Genomic DNA, 18,999 nt, shown 5'->3' with positions numbered 1-18,999 from the left:
TCTTAATCTTGTTTGGTAGAACAAAATCTAGGAGAGCTTCCTCTCAATTTACTTTTTCTGTCTTAGGTATCTTATGTGCACTGCATTTCAAAAAGTTGTTGGTCAGTTTGTGTCCCACTGAATTTTTCATGCCTCTTGACTTCTGTCTTACATTTTTACACATTAAGAGCAAATTATATGCTGTCTTGAAACTGGAACTCTATTTGATCTTTCACTGAAACTGTCACCAAACAGCTTGTGAGCACCACAGTCTTCCACTGGCTGTACCTGACAGACACATGAAATTGAAATAGTGAGGGAATAAAGCTTTCATGTCTTTAAAGTACTGCTTGGTAACACCCCACAACCCTTTGCTTAATGGCTGCTTTCTTGTTTAGTAAGAATAGTAGATGATCATAATGGTTTATATTACAGAAGATTACTGTGAAATATTTCTTGCCTAGTATTTCAGTCAGTCATGTTTTTTAGACTCACTCGGTGTTATGTAAAGATACATGATTTTGATTCTTTTATTTTTCTTGGTTTTCTTAAACAAAAGCTATGTTCTGCTGTATAGTATAGGATGACCCAGTACACGTGACACAGCAGCAAGATCCAATGTGAGAATTCTGGTAGTTGTGGTAGAGCATCTCTTTTGACCTCTGCTTGAGGGGTACACTCCTACCACGTTTAGTTGCTTTTTTGATATCCTAGGTTGGCATTAGTAGGTCAAAACAAGAAATAGGTGAGTAAGGATCTTGGCAAATAAGCAAAGCACAGTGTAAATATCACTGGAATAAGAGTTTAAAAAAAAAAAAAAAAGGGAGAGGACTTGCATAACTTCTTACCAGATTTAATGGCATTTCTTATATACATAATATAGTAGCATAATATATATTATAGTACATATATAGTACATAATATATGCTTATATACATAATATAGTAGCTGTTCTCTATCCACCTGATAAATATCTTGAGGAACTCTTAAATCTGCTTATCTCAACGTCCTTTATTTTTGCTCATCTGGTTATAACAGAAAAGTTAATTTCAGTATTCTCAATACACTGCATCGTATTTAAGCTTTCAAAAACACTGAGAATTTCCTTAGGAAGACTGTTGCCTCACTATAAGGTAGTACTGTGGTTCACTGTAGTTGTATTTTTTTTCTCATCATTTTTATAAATTTGAGAATTATTTTAATGCTGATTTTGGCTTTGCTTTGGGACAAGTTTAATCTACTTCAACAAAAAGTGTAGCTGGATAAAAAGGCTGAGCTCCCATTTCTCTTTTCTGTGTTATTCTTTTGAGGAGTGTATATAACACGGTTCCTCTGTAAGCTTGTTCAGAGTGGAGATAGTTTTATGCATATTAAAGCAATGCAGAAAATTTGAAGATACTCCGGAGAATTGAATAGGTGCTTATTTGTGCATGTTCTAATAATTAAAGTTAACTTTTTTTTTTTTTTTAATTAGAATCAATCCTGATAAGCTTACAGACATCCAAAAGAGGCTGCAAGCTTTCTTAGCCCAAGATCAGGAGTTAAAAGAGAAAGCTCAAAGGGTAAGTGCTCATCTGCTGTACCTATGGTTCTTGAGGTATGCTAATTGAATAGAACTGCTGCTGGAATATTTGACCTGCTGATATGTGCCTTAGCAGCAGTGTTTGGAACTGTTCTTCTAAATTGTTCTGATATTTAAAGTGTGGCATCAGTAGAAAGAACAATTATGTTTTAGCAAGTGCTGGTAAGCGTGTCTGTGTGGCCTAGGTGAGTTGATTCTGAACATGGGCTCATGACGCTAATGTCTGCAGAGCCATCCTGACTTACTGCTATTGTGTCATAGTTAAGGCATAGGTGGGAACATATTATTTTAGAGTTTGGGGTATAAAAGTAATTTTTGATTCAGTAGTCACAGAATGGACGAGGTTGGAAGGAGCCTCTGAAGATCATCTAGTCCAAAAGATCTAGAGATCATCTAGACACTGCTGCTCAGCTGTTTGAGGGTTCTTTTTTGGTTTGTTTGTTTGGTTGTTGTTATTATTTTGCTCAAGTCTTTCCTAGATGTCGAAGTTGTGAACCTGTGGAGGTTGCCAGTACAGGCTGGGACCAACAGGCTGTAAAGCAGAAAATGACCCTGGGCAGGCGGTTGAACTTGAGACAACAATGTGCCCTTGAAGCAAAGAAGGTCGATCAGGTTTTGGGCTGTGTTAGGCAGAGTATTGCCAGCAGGTTGAGGGAGGTGCTCCTTCCCTTCTTCTTGGCCCTGGTGAAGTGCTTGGGTTTGATTCTGAGCTTCCAGTTCAAGAGGGACGTGTGTGTACTGGGGCAAGACCAACGGAGTGCCACAAAGATGATTAAAGGCTTGGAGTATGTATTGTACTAGGAGAGAACTACAGAGAAGATGGAGCTGAAGTCTTCTGAATGGTGCCTAGTGACAGGGGGGGAGGCAATGGATGCAAATTGGAGAAAATGTGAGAAAAAACTTTTACTGTCAGGGTGGTTGAACACTTCAACAGGTTACCCAGAGAGACTGCAGTCTCCAGAGATACTCAAAACTGAATGTGTTTCTGAGCAGCCTGTTGTAGCTGACCCTGCTTTGGGCAGTGTTTTGGACTAGGTGATCGCCAGAGGTTTCTTTCAACTTCAACTAAACTTTGATTCTGTAAAGCATGAAGCTTTTAATTCAGTACAACTTTGTATTTTTTATTGTGTATCCTCAGTGACACGATGGAGAACAGGATGGTGCATGTACCTTTTTGCAGTTCAGTAACAGTTTGATTGAAGGGGATGGGTAAATTGGTAGTTGTTCCTGAGAGGACTTGTCCTTGGGAGCTGATACAGAACATTATTATTGATAGTGTTGTTGCTGTTGCAATTATTCCAAAATGTTACTGGGAAGTGATAGATTTCATTCCTTGGCTTAAAAAGTTAGAAATATGAAATCAGGTTGGTCTCATGTGCCTAATTTCTTAATCAATTTCCAATAGTATATCTCCTGAATATATAGGACAGTTTGTCCAATCATGGCTGTAAAATCCCTATCATTGAATTGATTAAGAGATATTTACTTTCATTTGGATTTTAATGTGAAGCAAAATTGCTTAGAATTGCTCTTCCAAGTAAGATAGAGAAGTGTGTGACTGGTGTTTCTTTGCTGTGCTGATTAATATTGGGAGACTTCAAAAAAAGTATGTGAATTTTATCAAAAAATTTAGCAGGTTTGGGGAACGTAGAAAAACTTCCTGGAATAGAACGAGCTGGTGATCGAAGGCCAAGTGACCGGAAATCTGAAAATGCCAAATTTTGAGAAGTACAAGGGCTATCCAAGGGAAAGGTCATAGAAATTCTGGATTAGTGTAGGTAACTAATTGTCTCACCTAGCATGAGGATAGATAACACCTGAAAATATTGTGGTGAACTGGAGTGGTAGAATAAAATGAGAAGCAGGTTGGGAATGTTTAGAGAGGGTTGTAGCCTGTCTGCTGAATTGGGATGTAAAATGAAGCAAGTTGGAGTATTTAAAACTCCTAGAGTGAGGTTGTAGCATGTGGACTGAAGTGTAAGGTTCATCATGACATTATGCAGGCCAGATGCACTGGTGACATGCTGTGATCATCTGCAACTGCCACAGGAAGCTGCAGTTACACAAATTACATCAGAATTGGCAGAGCAGCTGGCAGGGGGCGGATGAGAGTAGGAGGGAGCCAGCGTTATCTTACTTGGAATGAAAATACTAACAAACCTTTCAGTTTTTGGTGTTGGCTTTTTAAGATTACTTAAAAGGAAGAGAGAGAGATTTCTGAATTGAGAAAAGAAAACAATGATAAAGTTTCAAAATAACATAAGAAGAAAATCAAACATGGGCTGTCTGTCAAGCTTACAGATAAAATCTTCAACTAATTTTGAAAATTATAAATTTTATTTAATTAGCATTTTAAGCTATTTTTGTTGCAATTTTTTGCTTATGAGTATTGGTGCAGTGACATCTTTCAGGCAAACTATATACAATCAGTTTTTGAAAATGCTAAAATATGGTCAAGTGGTTTGTCATAGATGGAGTTTGGCTCTCCTTAATAAGATCTGGGTGTTCAGACATACTCTGCTAATGTCTTCCAGTACATATCACTGTGAATATAGTACATATAGTATATATCAATGTGAACAAAACAATAACGCAGCTGAAATCTTGATCTCAGGTTCTTGTTTGGAAAGCTGGTTTTGTCAAAGGCTTGGGTGTTGTGCTGTCTAACTAGCCTGCCTGTTGCAAGCTGCTAAATTCTCGACATATTGTGAGAAATAAGTTCCCTACTGGAATACCAGGATGGATCAGACAGCAGTGCAACAGCTATGCACAGAGGTTTGGGTAGGATATAGTTCAGCATGTTGAAGGCATGAGATCTGAGTGATTGCATCTTGCATTTTGGATGTCAAAAATGAAAACCCTGTTTGGGAAGCATTTTTATAAGGGAGGGAATTAATGTGTTGGTTTGTTTTTCTGCTTATATTTATGTCTGAAGAGAATTACGATTTGGTGGCCACAGCTTCTTTATTTACTTCAAGATGCTTTTATTTTATAAAAGAAAATTCTTGGTTACTAAATGGCTTAAGGAATTTCATGGTTCGTTACATAGGACTTGACTTCTCTGCTGTTGATTGGAAAGAGAGGGTGTATCACATTTGGGCTCCTCTGAAACCTCCACAGTTCTCATGGACTGATGCTGCCTACTGGCATTCTTTGTAATTTTAATAATTAATAAGCCAATTCATCCAGTTCTGGAAAAGAGTTTAAAAAATAAAGTATTTTTCTTGCTAACTTGAACATTTCTGTGTAGGGGGAGACTTGGACACCAAAGTGATGCCTCTCCATTAAATTCTTCATCTCTCCCAGAGGGACTTGCAGGGTGTTCTGGTAACATAATTAGTTATGGCTTGAGATTCCAGTCAAGCCCTGTTAACTTTGAATTCTGTCAAAACAACACATAAATTGATTTTTTTTATTATTGCTTAAAACAATTATTCAAGAAACACATCAATAAATTAAAACTGCAAATGTAGCAAATTAGTATAGATTGTTGCCATAGCTGTTTCTAGTCTGAATCATTCTGGGGGCCTCTAGATGCTACTGTGGTAGAGCTGTAAGGTCTTTCTGGTGCTCAGCATTAATGGTATGCATAAGGGTATAAATTAATTAATGTGATTTTTTTGTAACCTTCAGTTATAATAAAAACAAACAAACACGAAAGTGATATCACAACAGCAGAAATAGAAGTGGGTAATAAAAATAAAATAAATAATAATAATAAAAAAAAAAACTAAAATGATAAAGGAGAAGGAATAGAGTTCAGACTGATGAAATTTATCTTCCTCAGCTCTCTGGTCTGTATGCAGAGGAGTGACCAAGTCCTAGGAGAAATGAATAAAATCCCAAGGAGTTGACAATATTTTAGAAGGAGCTTGAAGTAAAGACACTGAAATCAAATCAGAATTCAGATTAAGTTGCTGCAGTTTTGAAGAAGCCATTTACCTTTTCTGTACTTCATTTCTCTTCTTTGAAAGTAGAACTTCTCTTCCATACTATATGTAATTTTCTGTTTTGGATGAGAGCTTTTGGGGTGGGGAATATCTCATGTTGGAAGTGTTCATAGTGTCTGAAATAGCAAGTGAGGTCAGCTGAAGACTTTAATCATTATATTAATACTAAATGATCTTTGAAGCCTCTTATCTTAATGAGATGAACTTTTCTTTGAAGGTAGAGCAATTCCAGCCTGAATCATGTCTGTGACAAACTTGAAAAAGGATGGTGCAACTCGCAGTTAGTAATTTAAAGTGAGAAAACAAGTTTTTTATTCCACACCTTAGTCTTGGTACCAGATGAAATGGGTTGTGCTAAAATCTTCCACGTCTAAAGTTAATTGAAAGAGATAATCAGATCAGGAAGTTACCTAAAAACTTAGCATTTGAAAAAAAAAACAAGTAAAAACGTCTCTAACAAGGCTTTGGGCAGCTTGAAAAGCATTTCTCTTAGCTCTGCGCACAAGTTCTTATTTCACCTTGCCAAGGGAAAGAAGAATGACTTTGTGGCAGTGCTTAATCTACAGACGCACCCTTTTCACCTTTGGAAATAGTTTTGCTTTAGAATTTCAAGAACCCCCATAAAAGATTGGTGCCTCAAGTATTGTTCTTCTCCTGTATTTCAGGGTAACAAGAAATAGACTTTTTTTTTTTTTTTTTTTTCTAATTCTCCTTGAATTGCAGAGACAAAAGTTTTCTCTGAGAGGTGTCTGTACGTGGCAGAACAAGGGTGTGATTGTGATAGACCTGAATATAACCAGAGTAGCTTCACTGGCTGCTGTTTCTAGTGCTTATTGGTTTAAGCGTGATGGCAGGAGTTTTGGCATGTATCAGAAATTAGATTGCAAATGATAGTCTAAGGATTTTTGCTAATACTTAAGATATTGCATTATATTATGCTGCACTGCTGCTATTATTTTGGGTAGTTCAATTTTGTTGTCTAGATACCCCCAAGTGCTTTGTGAACAGTTCTCATGCTGAACCTTTTAAATGGGGAATGATAAATGTTTGCCGTTACTGGCATGTTTCTTTGGATTGGTATCTCACTAGTCAAGACTCTCCTAGGGCAAATTTACTGTATTATCTAAAGTATTTAGTTTATAAACGCAGATTTTTTTTTTTCTACTTTTTTGGATTATTCCTAGAAGTGGGATAAAAGCCATAGTTGTCACAAACACCAGCATCAGAAATGTTCTGCCATCCATTTTTAGAGAGTTGGAAATCGTTTTGCACTCACAAAATTTTCAGCATGTTTTTCTATTGGAATAAAATAACCTGTGCTGCTTTTACAACTCAGTATTTACATAAGAACTGGGAAACCCACTGAGTTTTTGAAGTTTTCCTGCCTCTGTGTGTGAACTTAGGAATTTGGAGCTTTTCTGGTACTGGGTGGTGACAAGCAGCCATGGAAAGGAAAGACAAACCTTTGGAGCTGAGCAGAACATATTTTAATAGGTTTCTATTGAAGGTTAATGTACAGAACTATGAACTAATACATGAGGGTCAAAGTTCTTAAGTTGTGACTGGGTAAATGACAGTCTGTCCTTTCTTTTGGTGCTTTGAATGCTCTGTATGTCTGGATAGCATTACAAGGGTGGGTATTTGTTTGTTATTTTACAACAATGTTGGGACATCAGATTAAGATTACTGAAAAATGCTTGCATTAGTGATACGAACTATTCCAAGTTCTTGCTTAATAGACTTAAAGAATTGCTTTTTAGATAGGGGGTGGAGAGAGAAGATATTATACTGTTGTGTGTCTGACCACAAGAGGCCATCCCCAAATTCTGTTAGTGTGTAAGTAAAGCAACAGATGGCTGATTTCAAGTCTTTAAACTGGTGTCCCAAAACAAAAACAACAGAATACTGCCTTGGAATAAACAATACAATTTAGTGAATAACAAATGTTAACGAACATCAAGAACATCACCTACATTTGCAGCAAAAGAAGTGCTGTGCAATTTTACAAAGCAATTTTTTTTTTTCTCTTCAGTTTGAATAGGAATAAGCTGTAAATCTATCCAGTACTATCAGTGGTGATAGAATACTAATTTTAAGAAATGAACTGATGATAGGCAGAAATATACTATATAAAAAAAAACAACGATGAGAAGCTGAATAATAAAGGAATAATAGGAATCACTCCTTTTGAGAAGGGTGGAGGAAAAATATAACACAGGATTAAGTTGTTCTGTTACAGATTGGTTCCAGTTTTCCTGGTGAATGTCAGGCATTAATTAAAATTTCAAGCTTGGACTCATATTAGTGAATGTTGGTCAGCTGAGCTGCATTCATTGACTGCATGTGTATGATTAGCTGGTGGCAAAAGCAAGGGGATATGAATTATCCTGGGCTACAGTGAAAGACAGCTACATTGAGCTGAATCACTTTCTGTTTGCCAGTGGCTGCAATTAAGTCCAGACACCTCAGATTGATAGCAACATACTCAGACTCTTGCTTCCATGTGATTCAGGTGTCAGAATAGCGTAACAGCATCTAGAAGATCTGGGAGGGTAAATATCAGTTTTTCCTTCTTGACTAATTTGCCATGTTTACTTTCTAGTGGAAATATGACAACATTCTACTGGCAAATTAAGCCAATTAATGTGCTTTAATGAAATACCCGAATATCTGAAGTTGTATCACTTCATGTAGTACTGTTAAATTTGGGGCTGTCAGTAGTGGGTAAAAGAATTTCACTTTGAAATTAGCTTCAGACAAGCTTATAGTGGAGATCTATTTGTATTTAGAACAACAATGTAATGTTTATTTCATGTGTTGGTAAATGAATGGATAGTTTCTTTCTTTTTTTAAATACTTTTATTTTCCTTTCAGTGTTTTGTATCCTACTTGCGTTCCGTTTACTTGATGAAGAATAAGGAAGTATTTGATGTTTTCAAATTGCCTCTAGCAGAATATGCTCTGTAAGTATGACAAAAAACATAGCACAGAAGGTGAAAAGTATATAACAAGTAGTTTAGCAGCGTACGATAACTTTAAAAAGCTTTTTTTGACTGTTAACATACAAATTTGTAAAGTTTCTTATATTTACATTTTCATGTTTACACTGTGCTTTTGCATATTTTAAAAGACATTTTGAATAGAAATTATGTGTAAAAACAGTATATGTCTACAAATAGAAATAATTCTTACAGCAGAAGATACAATAAAAGACAGAAGTTGTGAAGTAAAAGGATAGAGAACAATATAATTCTTGTTCAGGTTCACCCTCTAACCTTGTAGCTAAATGCTGACTTGTTTAGTGTAGTATTTAAAACGAAATTGGATTATGTGAAAATGTTATTTTGCAGTCTCATTTTGAGTGTGAAAGGGACATTGTTCCCTGGATGTAAATTACTTTTCAAAAGATGCTCTGGGCTTGGTAGAGATGTAACATGTCTGCACTGGTCTGAATAGCATCTATTTTATCATGTCTGGTTTTGTACATATATGTGATCTTTTCAAAATTTTCTAGGGGAAGGAAATTAATTCTGACAGGTTGACTTTAAAGATGACAACCATCTGAGATTGTTTTAAAATGTGAAGCTTTAGAACAATCTCAGGGGACATGGGGTAGTCAGAAGGGAGCAGGAAGGTGCTCAAAGATGCATGATAAATTAATTTTACATGTCTCTGGAATTTCATACAGAGAAGACTTAAGTCCTCAAAATTGTCAGCACGTGGCTTAATGAACTAAAATGTGACAAATTACTAGACTGTAGAACACCTGGTCTTCCTGTGCCCTGCTTCAATTAACATGGTTATGTTTTTAAAGGTAACAAAACAATTACAAAAGATGCTTTGTGGACTGAGGTTTTTAAGAGAGCTAGCAAAAACTTCAACAGTTTCACTACATCTATTGCTTGCCCCTTGACCTGTGTGTGGTTTGTCAGCATCTTTAAAACCTTATCATAGGTCTTACCCCATGCTGATCAGGACTTAGAGGGCTGACCACAAAAATTTAACCAGTGTGTTAACAAACCTAATGGATGGTGGTAGTGCTGAATTTTAGGAATCCCAGTGCATCTTTGTGGATTTCAGCACGGTGTGCTGTCTAGTACCCGATATTTGTGTAGACAGAATAGTCTCTAATTCCTCTTAGGCATCTGTGACAGGATTTGGTCCTTCATAAAAGACAATTCTAATTTCAACTTTGTGAAGTTCGTAATTTCTGTGTTAAAATGGGAGAAATTGGACAGTTCTTGGATAGAGTAGCATAGATTTAGTCAAGACTATGAAATACATGGAAACATAATCAAAAAGTCAGAAGATAATAAATCTGGGAGATAATTTGGAGGTTCTGCTCTAAATGAACGGTTTCTGCTGGCATTCTTCTTCCCTTGTCTCCAGCCTGTTAGTCTACCAACATACACCCTGCAGTCCCCTGCCTTTCAATTCAGTGCACGTACCGCAGTGATACAGTGGATAAGTCAGCTCAATTTGTCTGAAAGGCCCTCGAAGTTGGGTGTTTAAATTCTGCATTCAGAAGCAGCTCCGGTTTGCGGTCTGTGCACAAACTCGTGGCAAAAGCTGGAATAAGTGTCCTTTCTTCCTTTTTACCTTCTTTATGGATTCTCCTGAAAGTATTTCAGCCTTTCTTTAGAGATTTACAGCTAGCTTGATAGATGTTACTCCACTTAAAATCCTATAGAGAAAACAGGCTGCTCGATGCCCCTGTCAGGTTTGCATTTCAGTCTGCCAGGCTGTTGCCCGTCGTCTCTATTGCTCTCTTGCCTGGCCTGTCTGTGCACTGAGATTCTCCTCAGTGCTGCTGATTGAGTCTCTGCAGAAAGCAGTGGTCTCTTTTGTGTGTGTGTGTATGTGTATACATATACATATTTATTCTAGAGATTTATCATCTTTGAGCTGTGGTACATTAGTATTCTGTTCAGGGTCCTCTCATTACAAATTGTTGCCCAGAATAATTTGCTGGAGGAAGACCTGCACAGGCCTGTTGTGAACATAAACAGCCTTTAGGTTTCCTGAAGGAGAATCTCTTCCACACATGCATAAAAGAGAAATTTGTTTTTTTTTGTTGCAAAAAAAACAGCATTGAAAATATAAGCAAATGTAAACAATAACAGAGTGAAAAGGAATAATTACTTACTCTGGCCTCCTGGGTACTAGACAAGGTAAAGAGGAGGCAGGGAATCTGAATATTTTACTTCTCAGGCACCTCATTCTGTTAAATGCTAACACACATTTCAGTCTCCAGGGGTGTATTTTAACAGGCAGCCTGCTGGACTTTGGCTAGTCGGTGCTCTGTTGGGGCTGCTAAGGGAGGTAATTTCCCCTGATTTTTTCCACATGTCTTCTAGGAGGAATGCAGCATATTTTTCTCTGTTTATCCCTCTACAGGTACACAGAGAATAAAGAAAGCAGGTCAAAACCAAGTTGTTTGGGAAATGTCTGTTACACACAACTCAGTACCAGCTAATTTTACCAGTGTTGCTTACAGATCAGTGCTACCCAGCAGTGACAGCTGCAGGTGCTGTCAGACCTGAAACGCACGGCACCAGGATGCATGATCCATCTGTCCACATCTGTCTGTCCTGTTGCTGACCACGGAAAGCACCCACTGCACTGCAGATGTAGGCCTGGCCCTTACGGCGTGGTCAGGACAGAAGGTTTGGTTTGTTGTCCTGCTTCTGCCACTGTCAGCACCTGCGGGGCTGCCCAACACATTCCCCAGGCGGTGCCAGCCATGGGCTTGTACATCTCATCCTTTGGCTGCTTCATGGATCACAGAATGGCTTGGGTTGGAAGGGAGCTCAAAGATTACTTGGTTCCACCACTATGGGCAGGGACACCTCCCACCAGCCCAGGCTGCCCAAAGCCCCTTCCAGTCTGGCCTTGAGCACCTCCAGGGATGGGGCATCCACAGCTTCCCTGGGCAGCCTGTGCCAGTGCCTCACCACCCTCTGAGGGAAGAATTTCCTCCTAACCTCTAATCTGAACCTCTCCTCTTTTAGTTTAAAACCATTCCCTCTCATCCTGTGATTATCCAATTGAGCAAAGAGTTGTTCCCCATCCTTTTTACAAGTCCCCTTCAAGTGCTGAAAGGTTGCAATGAGGTCCCCCCAGAGCCTTGTCTTCTCCAGGCTGAACAGCCCCAGCTCTCTCAGCCTTTCTGCATAGGAGAGGTGCTTCAGCCCCTTCCTGGCCTTCCATTTCACTGCCATTGTGCTTTCTTTTCTAGATTCTAGCCTCCTTCCAAATCAGTGGCCTAGCCCTAACTGCTTTTTCCCAGCTGGTTCCAGTTTTGGTACACCTGTAACCAGACTTAGTATTTTGCGTGCTGTTACCTAGTTAATCTCAGCCTTACACAGTATTACACATACAGACCCCAGTGTCCCCTCCAATGACCTGTGGAGTTTGGGTGTTTTTCACATCACTCCCCCCCAACCACCTGTGAGACCCAGCCATCCCTTTTTGAGCTTTCTACAACAGCTTCTGGGAGCTTCTGAGCTTTCGGGTCCTGCTGTACAGACCCCTGAGCAAGCTGCTGTCTCCTCTCTTAAAGCCCAGATTTCTCTTACTCATCACCCTCATTTCTGCTAGGATCTGTTCTCCCAGTGCAGCCAAGCCTGCTATCGACCTTCACTTACCTCAGAAGTGCTTGCATATGCATGAGTAGCGTTACAGTGGAGTGCCTCTCATGCTTGGTTAGTCCAGCCAAGGTGAAAAAAGGGTCTTTAATGCACTCTGGAAACCACTGCTGCTGGTTCTCTGCTGTGCTTTTGAGCAGGTGTCAGGGTGGCTCAGGTACTGAGCACACAGCATATATTGCAGGGTTAATAATACACATTTCATCTCTTGAAGTTGCTTCTGAAGTATTTAACCTTTTTCAGGCTATTTTATACCATTTCCTGAACCTATTCTACAGTGACAGAAATCACTGTGCCGTTTTTTGTGTGTTCGAATCATTCTGAGTAAGTTCAAAAACACAATGTCTTATATATAGTAAAGGTAGCAACTTGCAGCATTACAATGAAGAACTAACTTGGGTAAAAAATTGTTGTGTAGCAATTCTCCTGCAAAAAAAAAAAAAAAAAAATGAACACAGAGTCTTTAAAACTGGCTCGTATTTTAAAAAAAAAAAAAAAAAAAAAAAAGGCTGGAAATCGTCTAGCTGCAGGTTAGGCAGTCTTGTGACAGGTAAAAGCTTGTACTCGCGTTCCAGTTCCTGTTTAATTTCTTCTATAGAAGAACAGATTTTGCTTAATATTTAAGATACCATCATTTAGAGAGTTGAGGTGCCTGTTTGCACACAATCAAAATAGAGGGATTTTTAAGATACTGCGTTAATACGAACATACTCATGGATCTTCATAGAAGCAGAGATTATCAGGCCTTGTAAGAGTCATTACTTTCAGTCTATGCTATTTCTTTGAATTCATTTTCTAAAATGTTTACTTATGTCTAATTTTCCTTATTCAATAGGAAATAAAAGCTGTATTCCTCTTAAAGGCATGAAATATTCTTTCTGAAGACCTTTGGAGTTTTACTTTTTCAAATTATTTCCTGAAAATTATTGTCAACCTGCTTTGAATTGGAGGATGTACCTGAGCATCCTGAGCATTGTGGATATTTTATTCAGCTCCTTTAACACATTCACTGATGAGTTTTAGGGAATGATGATGTCTGGCTGCTTCATTTTCTGTCAGTTGATAGAATTGTCAACTGTACTTTCATTTATAGTAGCAAAATAAGTATTTGGTTTCAGCATTGCTTTCAGAAGTTGATTTAAAACATTTTCTATAGAGCTTGCTCCCTGGTAGTTATTGCATTTCATACCAAAAAATTGTTTTTCAGTTTGTCAGCTGAATTTGTACTGGCATTTTAAGGCTTTCATAAGTCTGAGGACTATATTGTGGTGTTAGTATGTTTTTAATGTTCTGTGTTAGAATTTATTAAATCACAGCAAATCACTGCTCTCTGTATTTATGAGAAAATCTTCCAAATTTCTTGTTATGGAAGAATGTGCGAATTCTAGCACTAAGGTTCAATGAAGAACAGCTGTAACTACAGTGCAAGTAGGATTGTGGCCTGAGCGGCATCTAATGAATTAATGAAACTGATACTGCCTTTTCTAATCGATGGAAAGAAATGCTGTTTCTATATATTCAGGGCTTTTTTTTTTTTTTTTTTTTTTTTAGTATGACTGAACGCTAGGTTTGAAAAATGATTAAGAAATAAGTTTTAAAGATACTGTCAAATCTAACAACATGAGGAAACTTTCAGTAGTAGTAGAATGTGTTTCTCAAATTATTCTCAGTGTGGAATATATTATAGAAAAGAGACAGTAATGACCCCAAATCCTGAAGTTTCTTTGAGAAGTTATATAATAAGTGTTTGGGAGGTTGTTTGTACACGGCTTGGTCCAAGCTTATCTTCTATTGCTTTCTTAACTGACTTGATAAGCACTGCTTTCTAGCAGTGAAGGACACTGACAGGTATCAGTACTATCTCAGTCCGTGACATGATATCCATGCAACTTCATACCAAATTACATTGGTATTTCTTCCACTGTATTTGTTATAGATCATACTTAATTTATCCTTTTCTATAACTTTTCAGGCTCTTTGTTTTATTCCTTTCCTGGGAAGATCTGTAATTGTTCCTGTTTTATCATTTTTTAATCTTCATTCCTCTCCCAGTGTTCACTTATATTGTATGATCTAGAGTGTCCTGTTGTGTGCCACATTCTGTTTTGTGAATATATTGGTGAAAATGTGTAAATGTAAATTACCAAAATTAAAATTGAAGCACTTGAGCCTTCGATGAAGGCTTCTAATTTAGTCAAATTTTGTGTATATGCCTTTCAGATTAATGCGTTTGTTTAATTCCATGCATTAGATCACTCGGTCTTGCAATGGCACCCCGTGTGAGATTTCTTCAAAAAGTTCAGAAACAGTTACCTGCGAATGAATCGGCTGATGAGACAAATCTTGTAAAGGAGACAGAGCAAAACAAAAATACCATCTCCTCAATAAACAAGGAAGGAGTGGAGAAATGCAGAACTAATTTCAGTGGAAAGGTATCTGCTAACAAAGCAAAGGAAGAGGAAAGAAGGAAAGAAACAGAACACCCCCCTTCTGAGGAAGGTGCTGAGGAGAGTGATGAGTCTGAGGATGAATCAGAAGAATCTGAGGAAGAGGAAAAAGAAGCTGCTTTATCAAGCAGGGCTCCAAACACAGACTCCATGCAGTTCTTCGAAGATGACGATGAAGATGATGATACTAAAGACTTTGATTTGCTGACAGTGAAAAGACGGAATGTTTTTGGTATGGAAGCTAAAGATGGTCCTGCACAGGTAAGTACACTTTACAGTAAGGCTTATGAATCTTAATGATTTTATTTTGGACATATTCCAAGTAAAAATGAGGAGAAAATTCTGCTCTTTAGCAGTGTACTCGCTTGAGGTCAGATGTTTTGCTGAAGAGTATCAGAGGTCAGAATTGCTCCCAGGAGATAAGTGGTGGTGTGAGTTATGCTTTTATCATTTTGTGTTATTAACATTAGGTAAGTAATTTTCCTCACATAAAAGATGTCCTTGTAGTAGTTTTAATTTATGAATAACATGACTTGAATACTTTTCTTGTACCTTCCTAAAGTAGCTGCAACTTTTAGTCCTGATTTTGATGGTGTTACACAGTTTATGACACTGGGAACCAAATTGCAGCAGATGATGAGCTGTTTCCTAATACAAATCATAAGAAATGATCTTTACATTAACCTAAAGATCCAAACCATTAATGTAAATATCTTCAAACCAAGATTTTTACTTTCAACAAGACTTACCTTTGCTGTTAGGAATTGATCCAATATCAGGGAGCAAGTGAAGGAGCACTTCGCTTCTAAAGAGCACTTCTAAAACGTAGTTATAGAGATGTATTAGAAGTATTCATTGATGTAGATCTTTCATTTCCTTAGTCAGTAGCTTTGTAATTGAGGGTTCCTCTGCACTCAGTACTCAGTATTCCCAGAAATGTTGCTTTCATTTAATCTTTAAATGCAATGTTATAGTAAGTCCCATCCCGCCCCCCCATAAAGCAGATTTGCTAAGTGCATATTGTGAATTTTTGGTGTGTCCTTTGTCCCATCTAGCAACTATTTATCTGTAGTAAAGAGATCCAAGTGAAATAGCCATCTGCTTCAGCAAGATGGTTTTCCTAACTTACATACATGCGAGGGGAGCCTCCTGGTAAGCAATGTATGTATTTTTCCAACTGGTATTTTAAATCTTTCTTTTTCGGTGCTGTTATTTAACAGCGCAGGGCACTTGTCATGAACTTATGCTTACCAGCCCACTGGCTGCATTTATAAGCAGCATCTTTCCGTTAGTATTTAGCAATGTGAGTAAAACCCTTCCGTCAGCTCACTTTGTCACAGCTGAGCACTTGCTCAGTAACTGAACCCCCGCCCGCGTTCTCTCCTCTCCCTCGAGGAGGTTGTCACAGGTTCCCATCTCTTGCCAGCAGCACGGGAGGAGGATAGGTGTGGGTAGTGGATGAGGGTGCTCCAGGGATTGCATTTCTGTCCCTCTTACTCTAAACCTGAATCGTCCTGCCTCTGCGCAGCTCATGGCTGGCTAGGCGCTAGTACGGGGCAAAGCTGAGTGGACGTGGCAGTGCCTTATAATTATTAATAAATTTCAGTTTCATGTGGTAAAGAAGCTGCAGTTTAAAAAACAAAAAGTAGAATGAAAGATTTCTGCCTAAAAGAGCACTCCTGTCTCAGCTTTCCTATCGCTTCTGCTATTTTCTGTGCTGAAATACACAGACAGCTTTATGTTGAATTTGTATGTTGGAAAGTGATTTGGGAAGTTTTGCTCAGAAAATAGTGAAAAACAAAACAAACAAACAAAAAACAACCAACCACCACCAAAAACCACACAACAAAGCTTTGATGTAAAAGAATGAACAAGAATTTTATGAATAATATTAGTGATTTAAGAAGTTATTTGGAACCTCACCAGGTAATATTTTAACAGTTTTCTAGCATTAAACACTTACAGGTTAGGCAAGTTGGAAATTCTTTTCTGTGATTTAGTGTTGTTAATGTTTCATACTTGCTATACAAGTATGGAAGAGCTCGTACTACCTGAATCCTCTTGTTCATGGGGGCATAATACTCGAAGCAGCTGTGAAGAAAAATTAAGTTTCAAGATCTGTGTTGTTAAGAATTGAAATATAATTTGAATAATCTCCTACAGAAATGCCAGTGATAGTGCAATATATAATTTTTAGAAAGCAGGAACGTAGGGCGTACTGTGCCTAGCTGTGGAAACTAATCACTGCATATGGGAGTGTGGTGTTTATTGCCTTAGTTACTGTGAAAATTGTTGATAAATTGTGGAGTGCTTTAAACTTATGGTTTCTATTTTCAGTAGGAATAAGACAGTAAAGGCTTATACATGTATCACTAACCGTATGCAGTCTTTTAATGTTTCAGCATACAAACGCACATGACAGAAATTATCTTGAAAGATGCAGTTGTTGTGCATCTTTATTTCATACCTATACCTTGACACCACGTTTTATGCATGTTAAAAATGAATTGTTAACTTGCAACACTGCTTATATTTTTTCCCCATCTGTTTACTTTCTTGATAAAAGTTTTGAGGTGATTAATGCTGTACTGTGGTAGATCCTACTGAATGCATGTAGCTGACATCTAAAGAATTAGAGCCAATTCCTCTGGGCTGTGAGGAAAAGGCACCAAGCAGTCCAAGGGCAGTTTTCCTGTTGCTCTGGGTTGGAGTGTCCTTCCAGTAAGGACTCAGAAGACAGTTTGACTTCAGCGTACGGGATCCTTGCTGTGTTTCTGGGACGAGGCAGTGGCAGTGTGTTAATTAGCAGCATCAAACGCTGCAGAGGGTCTAGGAGTCTGAAAATGAGGTGTGCTCTTGGCTAGATCATTTAGTGCTGAGAAAAATCTACCTTCTGTGCTAAAAAGATGAGAGTCTTGTGGAAAAGCTAGTATGTGATCATCTAATTGGGAGATCATGAATATACCTGGAAAGGCTGAATTAAATTTGCCTTAATACTTTCAATGCATGTGATTGATTTTACACTTCCAGTGTTCCTGTACTATGCTGCTTGTTGACAGCAAAGCGGTCCCACTGCTGTTGTTGAGCTTCAGCAGTTCAGTTTCAGGGGAAACCTTACATTCAACTTCAGTTTTTAAAGAGCTGTTGTTAGGGTCACCAGCCCTTCCTCATGCTTGTGTCTTTCCAGGCCCCTCCAGCGTCAGGAAGAGCAGGAGGAGGTGCAGCACCGCCGTGTGTCCCATGGGGCTGTAGTGCAGAGCAGGAGTTCTTTAAGCTGATGGAGTGGAAGGGGATGTGTGTGACTTCCTTGGAATAGCTTGCTTTTGGTGAACGTCTGTGGTGCCTAACCTGACAGTGAAAGTTAGGTTGTGATGGGAAGTGCCACATATCCAATGTTAGCTCAGTTAATAACGCCACCCCCAGAATGACTACGTGCTTTCCCTTTCTTAGTGTGTCTATTTGTTGTGTGTGTATTGTCTCTGTGTTTTTGTGATAACAAATATAAATGTTTCTCTTTTAGCACTGCCACATAAAAAATAAAACCTTGAGTAATGTGTTTTTTTCACCCTGGCACATATTACAACGTTGTTATGAATTTCTGAGCTCCAGAGGTACTCACCAGCTGCTCTATTTATGAATTTTACTTAAATATGTCATGACTTTTAGCTGTTTGGTATAACTCATGGGACTTATTTAGAAGTACAATGTTTTTATGCATTAAAAAGGTGACGAGCAGAACTGCCAATATCAATTGGCAGATGCACAGTATTATTTGGTTGTTATATTAACATTATGTAAATTAATCGCTTAAAGTGCATCTAACAATATTAGCAGTATTGATGTTGCAAGGACTTTAAATAATCCCAGGTTACAAACTTTGCTTTTAATGCTACTTTGGTGAAATTGGATGTCGCATTTTCAAATGCAAAAGCTGTACTTCCCCGTAAAGCACTATTTATTGGAGAACTAAGATTAAGCCTACAGTAGTTTTTTTTTGTTTTTTTTTTTTGTTTATACTTTTAATCCTCTTGTTGGACATGTTGCATGCTGTCAGACTTGTTTTCTGCTAGCAAATTTTCTTTTTTAGGATAGAGAATGTTAGATTACTGGGTTCTTAGGACTGCCACGACTCCCTCCCTGCTCCCCAATCCTTTGATTTATAGACCCGTAAAGCTTTTCTAGTGAGGTACTGCCTGCTTGGACGATGGTAGAAGTGTAAGCCTATGGACAGAGGGTTGCCTTCAATAACACTTGCAGCTTCCTTGGAGTTAGTCCGTACACCCACAGAGCCTTCAGTTTGAATGCTGTGGCTTTGGAGGGATTTTATTTTATATTTCATGATTCTGTCTCAGCTAGTTGGCTTGTTTTATAATCCAATAATGTTATGTGAAATG

At 38.1% G+C, this 18,999-nt stretch overlaps 1 protein-coding gene across 1 annotated transcript in view; it reads left to right on the top strand.

Moving 5' to 3' along the window:
* LOC116501826 (probable ATP-dependent RNA helicase DDX10) overlaps positions 1-18,999 on the top strand; it is a 91,728-nt gene that overhangs the window by 36,493 nt on the left and 36,236 nt on the right. The window contains exons 11-13 of the mRNA XM_032207433.1: positions 1,454-1,541; positions 8,386-8,474; positions 14,410-14,866. Of these exons, the coding sequence (XP_032063324.1) occupies positions 1,454-1,541; positions 8,386-8,474; positions 14,410-14,866 (634 nt within the window). The remainder of the gene's footprint in view (positions 1-1,453; positions 1,542-8,385; positions 8,475-14,409; positions 14,867-18,999) is intronic.

The sequence above is a fragment of the Aythya fuligula genome, chromosome 1 (genome assembly GCF_009819795.1).
Source record: "Aythya fuligula isolate bAytFul2 chromosome 1, bAytFul2.pri, whole genome shotgun sequence".
Taxonomy (NCBI): domain Eukaryota; kingdom Metazoa; phylum Chordata; class Aves; order Anseriformes; family Anatidae; genus Aythya; species Aythya fuligula.
Note: the sequence above shows the minus strand (reverse complement) of the source record. Positions and strands in the feature narration are given on the sequence as shown.